This window comes from Rhincodon typus, chromosome 4 (assembly GCF_021869965.1).
Source record: "Rhincodon typus isolate 14 chromosome 4, sRhiTyp1.1, whole genome shotgun sequence".
Classification (NCBI taxonomy): domain Eukaryota; kingdom Metazoa; phylum Chordata; class Chondrichthyes; order Orectolobiformes; family Rhincodontidae; genus Rhincodon; species Rhincodon typus.
In genome coordinates, this window is record NC_063335.1 from 61308990 (window position 1) to 61327069 (window position 18080).

The window sequence follows — 18080 nt, forward strand, 5'->3', positions numbered from 1 at the left end:
TCAGGTGTGCCCCAGAACTCTGTGAGAAACTAGGGAAGTGCTTGCTGGGCCTGTTGCTGAGATATTTGTATCACTGATAGCCACAGGTGAGTTGCCAGAAGACTGGAGGTCGGCTAACGTTGTGCCACTATTTAAGAAAGGTGGTAAGGAAAAACCAGGGAACCATAGACCAGTGAGCCTGACATCAGTGGTGGGCAGGTTGTTGGAGGGAATACTGCAGGGCAGGATTTTTATGTATTTGGAAAGGCAAGGACTGATTAGAGATAGTCAATGTGGTTTTGTGCGTGGGAATTCATCTCTCATGAAATTAATTGAGTTCTTTGAAGAAGTAATGAAGAGGATTGATAAGGGCAGAGCCATGGACGTGATTTATATGGACTTCAGTAAGGTGATCGACTAGGTTCCTCATAGTAGACTGGCTAGCAAGGTTAGATCACACTGAATAGAGGGAGAACCAGCCATTTGAATACAGGGTAGACAAACAGGAGGCTGGAAGAACACAGCAAGCCAGACAGCATCTGGAGGAAAGCAGCAGTCAATGTTTCGGAACTGGCTCAAAGGTAGAAGGCAGAGGATGGTGGTGGATGGTTGCTTTTCAGACTGCAGGCCTGTGACCAGCAGTGTGCCACAAGGATTGCTGCTGGGTTCACTGCTTTTTGTCATTTGTCTAAATGATTTGGATGTGAACATAGGAGGTATGGTTAGTAAGTCTGCACATGACACGAAAACTGGAGGTGTAGTGGACAGCGAAGAAAGCCATCTCAGAGTACAAAGGGATCTTGATCAGATGGGCTAGTGGGCTGGGAGTAGCAGATGGAGTTTAATTTAGATAAATGTGATTTTGCATTTTGCAAAGGCAAATCAGGGCAGGACTCATACACTGAATGGTAAGGACTTGGGGAGTCTTGCGAACAAAGAGACCTTGGAGTGGAGGTTCATAGTTCCTTGAAGGTAGAGTTGCAGGCAGACTGGGTGGTGAAGAATGCATTTGGTAGGCTTGGCTTTATTGGTCAGTGCTTTGAGTATAGGAGTTGGGAGGTCATGTTGCGGCTGTACAGGACATTGACTAGGCCACTTTTGGAATACTGTGTGCAATTCTGCTCTCCCTGCTAGAGGAAGAATGTTGTGAAACTTGAAAGGGTTCAGAAAAAAATTTACAAGAATGTTGCCGGGGTTGATGAGATTGAGCTATAGGGAGAGACAGAATGGGCTGGGGCTATTTTCCCTGGAGTGTTGGAGGCTTAGGGGTGACCTTATAGAGGTTTATAATATCATCATGAGGGGCATTGACAAGGTGAATAAGCAAGGTCTTTTCCCTGGGGTGGGACAGTCCAAAACTAGAAGGCATAAGTTTAAGGTGAGTGGGGAAAAGTTTGAGAGAGACCTAAAGGGCAACTCTGTCATGCAGAGGATGGTGCATGTATGGAATGAGCTGCCAGAGGAAATGGTAGAGATTGGTACAATTACAATATTTATAAGTCTTCTGGATGGGTATATAAAATAGGAAGGGTTTAGAGAGATATGGGCCAAATGCTAGCAAATGTGACTAGATTTATTTAGGATATTTCGTTGGCAAGGACACGTTGTACAGCCGGAAACAGACCCTTTGGTCCATCGCTGACTCCATAACATCACCATTGGAATTGCACCCACTCAAAGTGCAGCATTCCAGACATTTCTTAGAATTTTCAAATCAAGTCTTACAGTAGTTTCCATAAGCAAACAGAGACATTCACGTCACAAGACTTTACCAGGTCATCGAAATCCCCGAATGAAAACTGCAGTTTCTGATAAATCATGATACTAAGGGAGTCGAAGAATGCTGCTTCCTGCAAATGAATCTCTCATGTAACGTATATACAAAGATTATTATTGTATCAAAAACAATCATGCACCAACTAATTTAAAAATCAATGATGAGTCTTTTCTGAATTCAATATCTATGGATTGACAGAAGTCCAGGCCCAAATTAATCCACACTTTTCTGTACAAACAAGAAACAAGCACAACATTAAAAACAAGAGAATAACTAGGGAGAAGGCAGAACCACACAAGAATAAAGGAGGGAAGGAACTTGTGCTTGGAGGCAGAGGATGTGGGTGAGATCCTAAATGTGTACTTTGCATTGGTATTCACCCAGGAGAAGAAAATGGAGGACAATAAGATTTGTGTGGAGCATGCTAATATGCTAGATTATTTTAGGATCAAGAAAGAAGTGGTGTTCGATCTCTTGAAGAGCATTAAGGTGGATAAGTTGCCAGAGCCCGATGGTATCTACACCAGGTTACTGAGATGGGTAGGAGAGGAGATTGCTGGGGCCTTGACCAAGATCTTTGTATCCTCAATAGCCACTGTAGAGATCCCGGAGGACTGGCAAGTCACTAATGTTGTTCCTCCATTCAGGGAGGGTAATAGTGATAATCCAGGAAACTACAGACCAGCGAGTCTCACATCAATAGTTGGGAAGCTACTGGAGAAATACTTAGGGATAGGATTTACACTAATTTAGAAAAGCATGGCCTACTAGGCACAGTCAGCATGACTTTGTGCAAGGCAGGTAATGTCTTACTAACTTGATTGAATTTTTCCAAGGAGGTGACAAAGGTGATCAATGATGGTAGAGCAGTGGATGTTGTCTACTTGGGTTTCAGTAAGACTTTCGCCAAGGTCCCTCATGGTAGGCTCATCCAGAAGATTAAGATGCATAGGATCCATGGTGAGTTGGCTGCGTGGATTCAGAATTGGCTTGCCCATAGAAGGCAGAGGGTAGTAGTGGAAGGGTGTTTTTCAAGCTGGAGGTCAGTGACTAGTGGTGTTCTGCAAGGATTCGCAGTGGGGACCTTATCTGTTTGTAACATGCATAAATGACTTAGATGAAAATGTAGATGAATGGGTTAGCAAGTTTGCAGATGAAACAAAGATCGGTGGAGTTGTGGATAGTGTAGAAGGTTGTCAAAGGATACAGCTGGATATAGATCAGTTGCAGATATGGGAGAAATGGCAGATGGAGCTTAGTCCATGTATGTATGAGATGCTGCACTTTGGGAGATCAAATGTTAAGAGAAAGTGTACAGTTAATGGCAGGACCCTGAATAGCATTGACATAGAGAAGGATCTTGGGGTTCAAGTCCACAGGTCCCCGAAAGTGGCCACGCAAGTAGATACGGTAGTAAAGTTGGTCCATGGCATACTTGCCTTTATTTGTTGGGGAATTGAGTACAAGAGTCAGGATGTCATGTTGCAGCTTTATAAGACTTTGGTTAGGCCACACTTACAGTATTGCATTCAATTCTGGTCGCCACATTTCAGGAAGAGTGTGGACTCTTTGGAGAGGGTACAGAAGAGGTTTGCCAGGATGCTGCCTGGATTAGAGGGTACAAGGTATTAGGAGAGGTGAGACAAGCTCAGATTGTTTTCTCTGGAGTGGCAGAGGTTGAGGGGAGGCTTGTTACAAGTCTATAAAATTATGAGATGCATAGACAGTATTGACGGTCAGAATCTTTTGCCCAGAGTTGAAATGTCTAATACTAGAGGGCATGCATTCAAGGTGAGAAGGGGAAAGTTCAAAGGAAACGTGAGAACCACTTTTTTTTTAAAAACACAGACAGTGGTAGGAGTCTGGAACACACTGCCACGGGTGGTGGTTGAGGCAAATACAATCAGGGCATTTAGGGGCTTTTAGATAATCACATGATTAAGCAAAGAATGGAGGAATATGGACCAAGGGCAGGCAGAAAGGATTAGTTTAATTTGGCATCATATTCGGCACAACATTGTGGGCCATTCCTGTGCTGAACTGCTTTATGTTCAATGTTCTAAAATTTATACTAGGAAGCACAATTAGGTTTTCAAAAAAATGGCATAATAGTACTATTCTGAAAATCTAATCATAACAACAAATTGGTTAAACATATTGAAGACAGAGATTATTTTAAATGTTTTGTAGACCAAACACTCAACTTGCTCAGTCAACTAGATTCTCAACCGGAAATAGATAATTGTTTACTTCAACATTAGCACAATAATAGCACAGGGCTGTGGCTTCCCTTCCCAGACAGAGAAAATAGTTTCTTTCTGATAATATTGGAGATAACATTTGCCTTGTACAATTACAGTTTTATGTCAATGTATTTCCAAGATTAAAATATATTAAGCATTTGGCCAGATCCCAGGTTACTAGATAAAAGCTTAAAGTATGAAAGAATGCTGTATGTCATATACTGCACAATCTTTTGCAACAAGACACCAAAGAAGGCTCGCTATAAAATCAGAATTCAATTCCTTGATGTGAGGCATGTGACTTAATTGTGCTCAGCTGTACATATAATGATCATGTGCAAGATAATTTTAAAAGTGGGAGTTTATGCAATTCAAAAGGAATAAAATCAAGAATAAAACAAAATGTAAGATAGAAAAAAAAACTTATGCTAAAGCAGTGTATCTTCGCTTAATGTTCTCTCAGATCTGCCGCAACTCGAGACGTAATAGTAGACATCAATTTTGTTTTTCTTTTGGCCGTGCAGCTACTGCAAAAACATAGGAATAGAAAGCAGCACAGACAACTTCTGCAGATTGGATATTAATTCTAATTTACTAAATTCAATTTATTTGAATTATTTTTTGCAGAGTGGTGTCAATCAGAACTTTTTCAGTGCTGCAAGTGCCAGGAGAATGGATGGAGGCGGCAATGGCCCTGTGGTATTCAGGCTAGACTGTTAACCCCGAAACTCAGCTAATGTTCTGGGGATGCAAGTTCAAATCACACCACGGCAATTAATTCCAGTTTTCTTTTTAAAGAGTCTAAAGATGACCATGAAAAACAACGTATTTTTGTCCCTCCTTTTGGGAAGGAAATCTGCTATCCTTACCTGGTCTGGCCTACATGCGACTCCAGACCCGCAACAATGTGGTTGGCTCTTAACTGCCTTCAGGGCAATTAGGGATGGGCAATAAATGCTGGCCTAGCTAGTGATCCCTCATCCGAAGAATAAAATTAACTTATCACACTTATGCACTTAAAATCATTATTGAGCATAATAACATCAAGTACAGCATGAATGAAAAGTAAAATCTGTTCTTAATTTGAACAATGCACCTGAAAACAAATAAATCTCAGAAGAACCCTCACGGAGGTGCCATTGGAAACGCTTCCATTCCATTCAAGATACTCCACCATTCATGGCAAGGAACCTAACCTACCAGAAACGATCTGAACTCTTGCAACTTTTCTGAACCTTTCTAATTATTTTCAAGAAAGCAAGTCTTCATAAACAGTACTAAGACAACAATAAATGACAATGCAGACTTTGGACTGACTCAGTGTACAGCTGCCATCTGGTGGAAATACCAGGTAAACCAACTGTAATGTTAAAAAAGTTTAATACAAGATTTTCAATGAAAGATGTAACTAACGCAGTGCAATTATTTCAGCCACAACCATAGTTTTAACAACTTTAAATAATAAATACATGCTTCACTATTAGTTTTGATGACAATAAATGAAGCTTCTATGGAAAACTGACCATTCCTGGAAATAAATTTAATTTTGTGTTGATTGACAACTCTCCCTGGATCTGTTAAATTTATTTAATATTGCGTTGAAAATAATGTTTTTTTGTTAAAAAAAGCAAAATAAATAATGAAGAACACAAATAGAAAAGAGAAATAGATCTTACCTGTTCTACATCAGCATTGCGAGGTAAAAAATAAATTATGTTTGGTGAGATCTTCTGGGAAAGTGCAAAGATTTCACAGGTAACAAAGTTAAGGCAAAATAAAGCATTAAGCAGCTTGAAAGAGAACGATAAAAATGAGCTGAAATGTGTTTTTCATCAAGTGTAAACCAGAAACAGATCTGAGGCAGCACCAAAACTATAGAAGAATAAAATAAACCCTGGAAATTTACAGAAGGGAAGAGAGTTTAGGCATACAACTAAAAACATCAACATTTTTAATCTTTACAGATTATCAGAAGTTTGTTTTTGTTCTTTTAGCATTTCAAGTTTATGTTCTCAAAGGAATACTCAGAAGAATGGCTGCAGATTGTGAAATTTGAAAATTTAGAGTTATTCCTGCAGTTCTCTCTCCACAGCTTACTTTCCTCGACTTATTTTGTGATTAAAGTAAGCAATTTTCACACTGGTTACTGCATGAAACATATGGTTTGACCAAGTCATTTAATCATTCATTAGGAGGACATTTGGGTTTATGCTGGCTATCTGTGGAGCAAACCTGTCAGTCCCATTCCCATGCTCTATCCTCACGGCCCTGAAGGTTTGTATCCATTAACCATTTATCTAAATGCATCTTGAAATCATTGATCACCTCTGCCTACACCACCCAATCTGCTGCTCAAGCTTGCTTACTCACTTAAATATTTTGATGAGGCTGCATTCCTCTCATTTCCTTCCCCATTTTAGATTTGAACCTGGCTTGTTGAATTTCTCATTCAAACATATGAATTAGAAGCAGGAATAGGCCACTCAGCTCGCATCTGTTCTGCCATTTACTAAGTTTATAACTAACCTTTCACTCCTTTGTGGTATGATCCCAGCTGATCCTGTTGGATAAGTCCAATACCGGATTAAAAACTGGCCTGATAACTTTTTTTTTCCCATTAGTTTGTTAAGGCTGCAAATTTATTTATCAACAGAATTTTTTTTTTTGTAAACAAAAACAAGCCGAACTGTTCAAATATAGAAGAAAGTTTGTATGTTTCTCAAACTAAACGTTTCTGCTGACAAGAATTATTCTCTGAGCTCCTAGGAGAGAAATTAATCTTGCTTCTGCATGCAAGTCTGGTGACTTCTGAACTGAATTTAAAACAAAAACATGCTCAAAGCTAGATTAAATTGAAGTTAAAACAAAGCTGATGGCCTACATGTTGACACCAGTTATTGTACACAACAAAATAAACATCTTTCCATTAACACCAGGGTTCTGCAGTCACCTGCGTTTTGAAAATACTGGATTCAGTCACTATTTCAGATAGACTCTCACTTTTTTAAAAATGTAAAAAGAAAAACCTTCACAGAAATAACCAACACCCATCGCTTCCATTTTGAAATACAGATCCCAAAAAGGATATTAATATGTAAAAATTGTACACTATTCATCATATTTGTTTCTCAAGAAGCTATTTACCTTTGTCTTAAATATATTCAGACTCTGCTTCCACTCTTTTTCTCAGCTGTCTGAGAAACCGCATCTCTAACTTATATGGTGACACCTTATTTTTAAAATAGTAACCCCCAGTTCCAGTTTCTCCCATAGGTGAAATTTCCTTTGCATATTCCCTTGGCAAGGCCCTCCAGAATCATACATTGCACTGATTTTATAATGTCCAGTGACCTGTCCTAGTGCTAGCTTATCCTATTTTTCCTCATAAGACAACCTGTCCATTCCAGATATTAGACAAATAAATCTTTTCTGATCTACTTCAAATGCATTTACATCCTACTTAATTAAGGAGATCAATACTGTACACAGTAGTCCTGATGTCTTCTCAGGAGGCAAGTGTCAGCCATGGTTCAGAGGTAAAAATCACCTGCCAGTCTGAAAATTATTGGCTCAAGTTTCCATTCCAGGAATTCAGCATGACTGACATTGCACTGCAGCACTGAGAGGGGGCTGCACAGCCAGAGGTACTGTCCTTTAGATGAGATGTTAAACCTATGCCAAATCTGCCCTTTAAGGTGAGCTGAAAAATACCATAAGCTTATTTCAAACAGCAGAGTAAAGACCATAATCTTCTAGCCTCTGATCTCCTTCTACTTATGGTCCCTTCCTCCAACCAGAACTTTACAGTGTCTGATTCCTGCATCCTCTACTTCTATTACTTTACTGCTGTTGCTGGGTTTCAAAGGCCACAGCCAGTGACCTTTTCCATTTGTCAGGTTGTGGCCAGGGTATTAAGATGAAACATCTTGAATTCAGCAGGGTCTGAGGAAATCCGTTCTTTTAGCTCTGAAGGCAAAACAGCCCCTCAGATGTTTCTCTATAAATACTGGGCCACTAGTTCCTTCAAACTGAATGTGATTGCAGCAGCTGCAATACTTCCCCAGCCAATATCAACTAACTTTAGGCGAACCACGGTTGGAGCATACAAATTTCTGCTGTTTGGCTTAGTGATTAATTAATCAGCCACTAAAGGGGACAAGGACAGTAAGTGGTTTAGCTATTCATCCAAACTTCTGTTTTAATATTCTTGGATTTTTAAAATGGATTTTATCAACTATTTTCTGACTATTGGATAATTGCAAGAGCCTAGGCTCCTTGAACACAACCTCCATTGGATTACCATGCCTGCTCCACTTGCAGTCACACCTCCTGTCACTGAACTACAGCCCAAATTTGAATTTCAACCACCTAGCCTGACTGCCTAATCATGTTTAATGACAGTTTTATTTTGCCAAAGTAACAACCATAGTGGATTGAGGAGAACCAGTAAATGTAGCATACTTGGGATTTCTAAAAAGGCATTTGATAAGATGCTACAAAAATTGTCATACAAAGTAAGAGCACATGGTGTAGGGTTAACAAATCATCATAAATATTGTCTAGCTAACATAAAGCAGACAATAGTGATAAACAAATTTGTTTTAACGAGTGAAGTGGCCAGCAGTGCTGGGTTCTCAAGTATTTCCAATATCTATCAATGATTTGGATGAGGGTGACAAATGAATGGAAGCAAAATTTTCCAATGACGCCAAAATAGGTTGTCAAGAGGAAGTAGAGTGTTTGAAATGCAAGTCATCAAGAGGGAGGAAGAAATACAAAAGGATATGGACAAGTTGAGGGAGTTGAAAAAATTGGCAGATGGAGTAAAGTGTGGGTAAATATTTTGGCAGGAAGAACAGAAAAGCAGTGTACTGTTTAAATGGAGAGATCTTGGGGTCCTGGTACAAGAATCACAAAGTTGGTATGCATGTACGGTGTTCAGATTAGAAAGTCGTCGTTTATTGGAAGAGAAATGGAATGTAAGAGTAAGAAAGTTATACAGCAGGATGTTGGTGAGATCACGTCTGGAGTATTGTATAGTTTTGATCGCAATATTTGGGGAAAAAAAAAAATGCTATAATCGCTTTAGAAGTAGTTTAGAGAAAGATTGCTCAACTTATTTCTGGGATGAAAGGCTTAATATTATGAAGAAAGTTTAAATAAGTTAGGCCTACATACATTGGAGTTTAGATTGAGAGGTGGTCTTTTTGAAACATACAAGACGTAGAAGGCTACTGGGTAGAAGGGACACCTGGAGGATGATTCCCCAGGGGGAGATTAAAACCAGGGGATGTATGGTAACAAAGAGGTCTCCCTCTTTGGCTAGAAATAAAGAGACTTTGTTTTCTCTCAGAGGGTCATCAGAATGTGGAATTCTCTTAAGCAGAAGGTAGGGGAGGATGTATCTTTAAATTTATGAAAGGCTGACTTACATTAATATTTTGATATAAAAGAGAATCAATAGTTTCAGGGAGCAGTCAGGAAAAGTGAAGCCGAGTCCACAACAAAAACAGCCAGGATCTTATTGAATTGTGGAGTAGGTTCAAAGGGCCAAAGGGACTTCACCTTTGTTCCTAGGATGGCCTGCATATATCTAAATGGGTTTTTGAGATGTTAACCAGGAAATCAGTATCTGTGGTAACACCAGGACCCTGGGGACAAGAATGCAGTAATTGGTGGAAATGTGTACAGCAGACAGTGGCAGGGAGCAAAAGTAAACTTATTTCTGGTTTCACATACTATTGTACACATTGAAAACAACTAGTTATTCCAATTCATGACATCTGCACCATTGGAAAGTGCATTTGCACAGATCCAATGCTGGAGCTCTGATGTTATCCAGATCTGTAATCAGGACCTTCTTTAAAGGAAGGCAGATTTGTGAGAAGGAAGCAATAAGCATGCAAGCAGGGCAGATTTGATGAGAACAAACATACATAGAGGAGGAGTCAGGGAGCAGGAGAAGCCATGAGTCAGAGTTTCAGCAGCAAGACAACTGCCCCATAATGGCGCCAGTCATGTCTCAGAGCCCCATGTCAGATTGGTGAGAAATAACTTTAAAATGAATCCTACAATGCTAAACAAAAATGCAGACCACCATAAACTGTTGATGTTAAAGTGAAACGGTGTTAAAATGGGGTTGAACTGTAGTTAATACACAAAAATGGCAAGTTTCTAGCTTTTCATTTACTGCACGTTCTTGATGCTCAATTGTTTTGTTATAGCATTACAACTTTTAATGCTAATCAAAATTCACAAACGTGCAAAAAAAATTCAACGTAAGTATTAACAAACCTAATTATTCTGCTATAAAGATATATTTTAAAACTCTGAACACAGGTTTTGAAGGATATCCATCAAGAGACATCATAGTCTTCAGGTCAAAGATTTTTGCATTGACATAATCAGGGCCTCCCCATGGAGGACTGAGGAACACAGCATCAGCCTTTAGGTCAGAAGCCAGCAGAATGAAGTCACCAAGGATAAATTCAATCTGTTCAGACACTCCATAGACTCTAGCATTGTTTTGTGCAAGATCTATTTTCACAGGATCAATATCAACAGCAATCACTGAAACAAAAAGAAAAAGGTTGGTTAGCAAATATATAAATTGCACTCTCCTGATTAAGAAAGTTTACAGTCAAACTAAAACAACAAAAATTAAAAATTATCCATTGTATCTACAGTAGATATTCTTTGAAAAGCATACAAAAGCCACGTACAAAAGCATGGAAATAACGCTCCTTTAAGAGATTCATGCCATGTACCTTGGTTAGGCACTTGACTCAAGTCCACCTTATAAAGACATCTATTTCTGGGCTACGTTTTAGTTATTAAGTGTATGAAATATATGGAGTACCAGTTCTTCCAGCATTCAGAATTTAAATGAAGGCAAGTTCTTGGTCAGGAACCATGGTGAAAGCAATAGGATTTTGCCAGCTACTTTCCACAGGTAATTTCAGCCCAACACATTTTTCTCTGATTCAAAATGAGCTAGCTCCTCAATGCCCAATCTCAGTAAAACATCAAATAGCCTGTATGAGTGGATGAAAATCATCCCATGGCACTCTTGCAAAGAATACCAGGCAGGTTTGCCTTGGTATCCTATACAACGTCACTTAAGCAACATTGCTTAAATAGATGGCTTAGTCACTATATTTGTCACTTGTGGGATCTTGTGTGCAAAACAGATGACACATTTCTGACATTACAACAATTACTATACATCAATAAAGTATTTTTTTTGTTCCAGGTCATGAATGCACAATTTGATCTTTTTTATTTTTACCCCAGTACTGCTTTGGGCATGCTGTTTTCAAAGTTACACATGAAATATCTTCAAAATTTTGTTACTGCTCAAAAACCTTTTAAAAATGTTCTCATTGGTCATCAAGACACTTTTTTCTCAGCTAAACTTTAACTTGGTTTCAAATTAATGAAAAAGTTCAATGTATCAATCAGACATGTCTTCAGATAGAGCACTTTGATATCTACTTTGAATTATACATCCAAGTAATTGTTTTACAGGTTCAGCCATCTGGATCTTATTTAAAGCAGTGTGAGAACAATCTGAAAGAGTTTGAGTTAAAGAAGCACTGATCTGTAAAGAGTGACTCAATGAATTGTACAAGATACTGATCTCATTTGAAGTGCACTTTGCATACAGGCATTATCTTCAGTTACAGTTTTCTTATTTTAGGAGGAAGTGGAAGGCTTTTCCAATCAGGAAGTTTTCCAAATTTAATCCGGGCACACGACACTAGAAAGTTTACAAAAGTTTGTGCAAAACTGATTTACGTTCTCCAAACCGATTCCTGTGCAGGAGGTCGAAGATAATGTAGAAATCATCAGAATCTTAAATAAGAGACTGTGCTGTCAACAGAAATCTCAGTTATATGCACACTCAACTGATATCAATGTGAATTAGTTAAAAGAATAGAAGAAAATGCTATCTGGCATTCAAGAGACTGTGGTTTTGATGACTTTTTAAAAAATATATCAGACAAAATTGATTTACAATGACAGTTATGGATGAGGAATGCATTCAGTATTTGCTTTTACACAAAACTGATTTCCATTTACCCCTGAAATAATTCCATGAGAGGCTGGTATCCCGTCACCAAGTCACCCTTTATTTACACGTGGCGAGTCCTTGACACTGATACAGCTCCCTCAGAATGAGCTCTCAGAGTGAACAGGATGTCAGTCAGCCAGGGCTCCTTAATTGGACCAGATTAAAAGTCCCAATCAGGGAACTCATTCTATGAGGTACACATGGCTGACCTTGTTACAATCACTACAACCTCCAACAGAGCAACTAAATACCCTTAAGGGTTCCTTTCTTGTTTTAACCTCTACTTTGCTGCCAGTTAGACAACCATTCTACACAGATAGTTATTTTGAATGACAAATGCTTTTGGTCAACAATCTTGGGATTTGGCCTTAGCACTTTGTACCATCACTTCTTTGTCCCACAGTTATAGTTTAATTAAAAACATCCTCCATTTGCTCCAGTTCTAATGGAATAACACAATTAGTTCTCCCATGGTTTAGACCAAAGAACACAAGGATATAGCAAATTTTCCTAGCATTACTAGTGATTCCCTTTCTATAAGCATGGAAAGTTTCAGTTTCTGGAGCTTATGAAGCACTATTTATTCAACTGATCAAGATAGAGAGGCGATTCACTGGTGAACTGCAGCTATGGGAAAAGTTTATATGGACGGGAGTTGTTCTGCTTCTAACAGAGGGAAAATTAATTGATGCATATAAAATTTAAAAAAAAAAGAGGGGTTTTGATGGAGTGAATAGCAAAATCTCATTTCCCTTAAGCGAAGACAATGCAGAACATCAATTTAATGTCATTGGCAGAAGGGCAAGAAGAGAATTGAGGAGAATTTTCTTTTAAATCAGAGGATGGTGGTGGAGGGAAGAAGGCTCATCACATTTAAAGGTAGTTCAATAAAAAATTTAAGTGCTAAAATCTACAAGGCTACAAATCAAGAGCTGGAAAGTAGGACTACAGTGGTTAGCGGTTTTGTCATATAATACAGGGAGACAATGGCCTAGTGGTATTATCACTGGACTGTTAATCCAGAGACCCAGATAACATTCTGAGTATCCAGGTTCGAATCCTGTCACGGCAGATGGTGGAATTTGAATTCAATAAAAAGTGGAATTAGGGGTCTAATGATGACCATGAATCCATTGTTGATTGTTGGAAAGATCCATCTGGTTCACTAATGTCCTTGAGGGAAGGAAACTGCCATTCTTACCTAGTCTGACCTACATGTGACTCCAGACCCACAGCAATGTGGCTGACTCTCAACTACCCTCTGGGCAATAAATGCTGACCTAGTTAGACTGGGCCAATTGTCCTTCTGTGCTGTAAAACTACGATTTATTGAGAGATTGTTAGAAAATGCTAGTGTCAAAATAAGAGCATACATGATTTACACAACAATATTAAAATAGTACGAGGTAATCTCCAATGACAACATGGTGATTAAGCTTGGTCTTCAGGTGAAAACAGTTTAAGAGGTCAGAGACCAATTTGAATTTACTGCAGTCCTTATTTTAAAATTATACATGCTGTTAATGTTTGTCAAAGGATTTAAAAATTATGACAATTTGGGAATCCAAAATACAGCTTCTGAGCAGTTGCAATGCAAAGTTAGGATGCTATCACTGATGAGATGACGGAACACCACATATGATTATAATGAATAGTTTCCCACTATGAATATAAATGTGGAGGCAAGATTAAGGCAGAGGTTTTAACCCAGACAAGTTGCATCTTGGGACGTGCTGAAAGATACCTGAATCATCATAGAAGACAACTTGCCCCCTTGTTGGAAACAGTGCTGATCTTAGGGCTGTGACAGTGACCATTCCCATCAAGTATCTGCCTCCAGCTCCTTACAAGGATCTCCCAGGGGCATATCCAGGATCTCTTAATCTAGAAACCTACATGTGAATTAGACAAGTGTCTCATGGGTCATTTTAAGGGTCAACAGCTATATAAATTTCCCACAGCTACCTAGAATACACCTCCTCCCACTCACCTTCCTGCAAAAATACCATCCCCTATTCCCAAGTCCTTTGCCTCCGCCGCATCTGCTCCCAGGATGAGGCATTCCACTCCCGTACATCTCAGATGTCCTCGTTTGTCAAGGACCGCAACTTCTCCTCCTCAGTGGTCGAGAGCGCCCTCGACCGTGTCTCCCAAATTTCCCACAACTCATCCCTCGCACCCCCTCCCCACAATAACAACCAAAACAGAATCCCCCTCGTCCTCACGTACCACCCCACAAACCTCCAGATCCAACGCATCATCCTCCGACACTTCCGCTATTTGCAATCTGACCCCACCACCAAAGACATTTTTCCCTCCCCACCCTTATCTGCTTTCTGGAGGGACCACTCTCTCAGTGACACCCTTGTCCGCTCCACACTCCCCTCCAGCCCCACCACACCCGGCACTTTTCCCTGCAACCACAGGAAGTGCTACACCTGTCCCTACACCTCCCCCCACACTCCCATCCCAGGCCCCAAGAAGACTTTCCACATCAAGCAGATGTTCACCTGCACATCTGCTAATGTGGTATACTGTATCCGCTGTTCCCGTTGTGGCCTCCTCTACATCGGGGAAACCAAGCGGAGGCTTGGGGACCGCTTTGCAGAACGCCCACGCTCGGTTCGCACTAAACAACTGCACCTCCCTGTCGCGAACCATTTCAACTACCCCTCCCATTCCTCAGATGACATGTCCATCCTGGGCCTCCTGCAGTGCCACAACGATGCCACCCGAAGGTTGCAGGAACAGCAACTCATATTCCGCTTGGGAACCCTGCAGCCCAATGGTATCAATGTAGACTTCACAAGCTTCAAAATCTCCCCTTCCCCTACCGCATCCCAAAACCAGCCCAGCTCGTCCCCGCCTCCCTAACCTGTCCTTCCTCCCACCTATCCCCTCCTCTCACCTCAAGCCCCACCCCCATCTCCTACCTACTAATCTCATCCCGCCCCCTTGACCTGTCCGTCCTCCTTGGACTGACCTATCTCCTCCCTACCTACACTCACCTTTACTGGCTCCGTCCCCGCCTCTTTGACTGGTCTGTCTCCTTTCCATTTATCTTCTCCTCTATCCACCTCCCCCTCTCTCCCTATTTATTTCAGAACCCCCTTCCCCTCCCCCATTTCTGAAGGAGGGTCTAGGCCTGAAACGTCAGCCTTCCAGCTCCTCTGATGCTGCTTGGCCTGCTGTGTTCATCCGGCTCTACACCTTGTTATCTCAGATTCTCCAGCATCTGCAGTTCCTACTATCTCTGAAGCACATTTAACCTACTTGTTTAAATTCTTTGAAGGAGTAATGCGCCAAGGATAAAGGGGAGCCTCTGGAGGCACTATGCTTCAATTTCCAGAAGGCATTTGACAAAGTGCCACATGAAAGGTTGTTGAATAAAGGAGGGACTCATGGTGCAGTGTGTTACATTTTAGAATGTATAGAAGATTAGTCAGTTGGCAGAAAACAACGATATTATATTCAGAATGGCAGGATGTGACAAAGAGTTCAGCAAGGTCTTTGGTTGGGCCTCAGCATTTTACAATTTATATCAGTAATTTAGATGAGGCAAATAAATGCATAGTACAGGAGGTCCCTGACTTTCAAATGCCTGACTTATGAATGCAATCCCTACAAGGTGTAATTTTAAATATCCAACATTCAAACATTTCCTGTACTTACAAACACTGCTTTATGTTGTCTTGCATAAGAGATAACAAGGTGTAGAGCTGGATGAACACAGCAGGCCAAGCAGCATCAGAGGAGCAGGAAGGCTGACGTTTCGGGCCTAGACCCTTCTTCAGAAAAATGAAATATTGTCTTGCATTGTGTTCTGATTTACAAACAAATTGACTTGCAAATGGACTCTAGGATGGAACCTGTTTGCAAACTGGAGGGGGCCTTTGTCTAAATTCGTAGATGACACAAAGACAAGTAGGAAAGCACGTTGTGAAGATGACACAATATGGCTGTAGACAGATATAGAGTGTGGGGGCAAAAATTTGGTAAACAAAACATAACATGGGAAAAATGTGAAGTTGGTCACTTTGGCAGGAAGAATAAAAAAACAAGTGCAGTACTAGTTAAATAGAGGATGACTGCAAAATTCCAAGATGTACAGCGATCCAAGTTTTCCAGTGCATAAGTCACAAATGCTAGCATGCATATACAGCAAGTTATTAAGACTAATAAAGAAGAGCATTATGCAACGAATTGAACAAAGAAAAGGATGGATGTTATGCTTCAATCATACAGTTCATTGGTTAGACCAAATCTGAAACACTGTGCAATTTTGATCTCCTTCAGCAAATATGTAAATACATTAGCTGTGGTTCAGAGATGGTTGACTGGAATAAAACATGAATTGATTAGCTGTCTTTTGCAGGAGAGACTGGTAAAGCTGGACTTGTTTTCACGCAAGTTTAGAAGAGTGAGGGGTGACTTGAGTTAAGTATACAAGGTCTTGAAAAGATCGTGAGAAGGTGGACACAGAAGAGATGTTTCATCTTGTGGCGAAATCCAGAATTGGGGGGGGGGGGGCACTATTTAAAAGTTAGGGGCTACTCTTGTAGAACAGAGGTGTGGAGAAATTGTTTTGCTTAGAAGGCTGTGCAACTTTGGAACTCCGCCTCAGAAGGTGGTCATGATGTGGAGGTAGCAGTGTTGGACTGGGGTGGACAAAGTCATAACACACACGACACCAGGTTACAGTGAACCTACTTCACCTGACGAAGTAGCAGTGCTCCAAAAGCCTATGACTTCAGATTATGGTCCAAAAGATTTATTTGATGTTGTGTGACTTTGAACTTTGACAGAAGGTGGTATCATCAAATACTTTTCAGGTGGAGGTAAACAGGATTTTTTTTTTTAGGTAAGGGAACGAAGATTATAAGGGGAATGTGGAATTTGAAATACAAAGATGATTTTATTGAACAGTTGAGCAGGCATGAGAGTCCAAACAGCTTACTTCTTCTCCAAGTTCGTAATATATGAACTTTCTCATATCAAGAGCCAAATAGTCTAGAAGCACTTTGTGTGCAAGGAGGAATATCAGCATTGCTATTATGCTTGGGGAAAATAAAATAAATGGGGCTTACAATGAGGCTTTACTTACAGAAAAGATGTGGGAAGAGTACTTGACTATGAAAAAAATATCCATTTAGGCTAAAATCGTATATAAAGAGATCAAGCCTGGCAACTGCATCTCTGACTACATTATCATTAAGGTACGAAGAACAGCCTCATGGTTCGCTGTATCAGAACATTGCACCTCCAGGAACTATAACTGAACTTATTCCCACCCTAAATTTTCATTAATATCCAGGTCAAAAATTGCGATAATCAGCACCAGACAATGTTACCCAGAAGAACTGTTAAGGACAGGAAGTAAAGAAGGGATGCTTAACTAGAGAAGCTGGGATGCTGGGGATATTTTTCCGAGATTCAGATCAACTAAAGAACAATACAACTTGTACCTCATCTAACCTGTAAGTGCTGGAATTGATAGATGGACTTCAACTGTTGAAAAGTATATAATTCGCAAGTATCAACACAATTAACTGGACAAGGGCAAAATTGATTGAAGAATTTCCAGAAGTAAACACAAATGTGTACTTCACTAGATTTGAACACATCTAATATAAAAATTCATTGAATTCTGCACATCATGATAGTGTCATAGATATATACAGCATGGAAACAGACCCTTCGGTCCAACTTGTCCATGCTGACCAGATATCCTAAATAAATCTACTCCCATTTGCCAGCATTTGGCCCAAATCCTTCTAAACCCTTCCTATTCATATACCCATCCAGATACCTTTTAAAATTTGTAATTGTACCAGCATCCACCACTTCCTCTGGCAGCTCAATCCATTCATGCACCACCTTCTGCGTGAAAAAACTGCCCCTTAGGTCCCTTTAAATCTTTCCCCTCTCACCTTTACCTTATGAGACAACAAGGTGCAGGGCTGGATGAACACAGCAGGCCAAGCAGCATCATAGCAGCAGAAAGGCT

The 18080-nt window shown here is 40.2% G+C and overlaps 1 protein-coding gene across 3 annotated transcripts in view; it reads right to left on the minus strand.

Moving 5' to 3' along the window:
- Window positions 1–18080, minus strand: part of tgs1 (trimethylguanosine synthase 1) — a 55385-nt gene that overhangs the window by 11026 nt on the left and 26279 nt on the right. For all 3 annotated transcript variants that reach the window (XM_048595690.1, XM_020519296.2, XM_048595689.1), the window contains exons 11-12: window positions 10353–10569; window positions 5676–5754 (exon numbers count right to left, since the gene is read on the minus strand). In XM_048595690.1, coding sequence (XP_048451647.1) covers window positions 5676–5754; window positions 10353–10569 — 296 coding nt within the window. The remainder of the gene's footprint in view (window positions 1–5675; window positions 5755–10352; window positions 10570–18080) is intronic.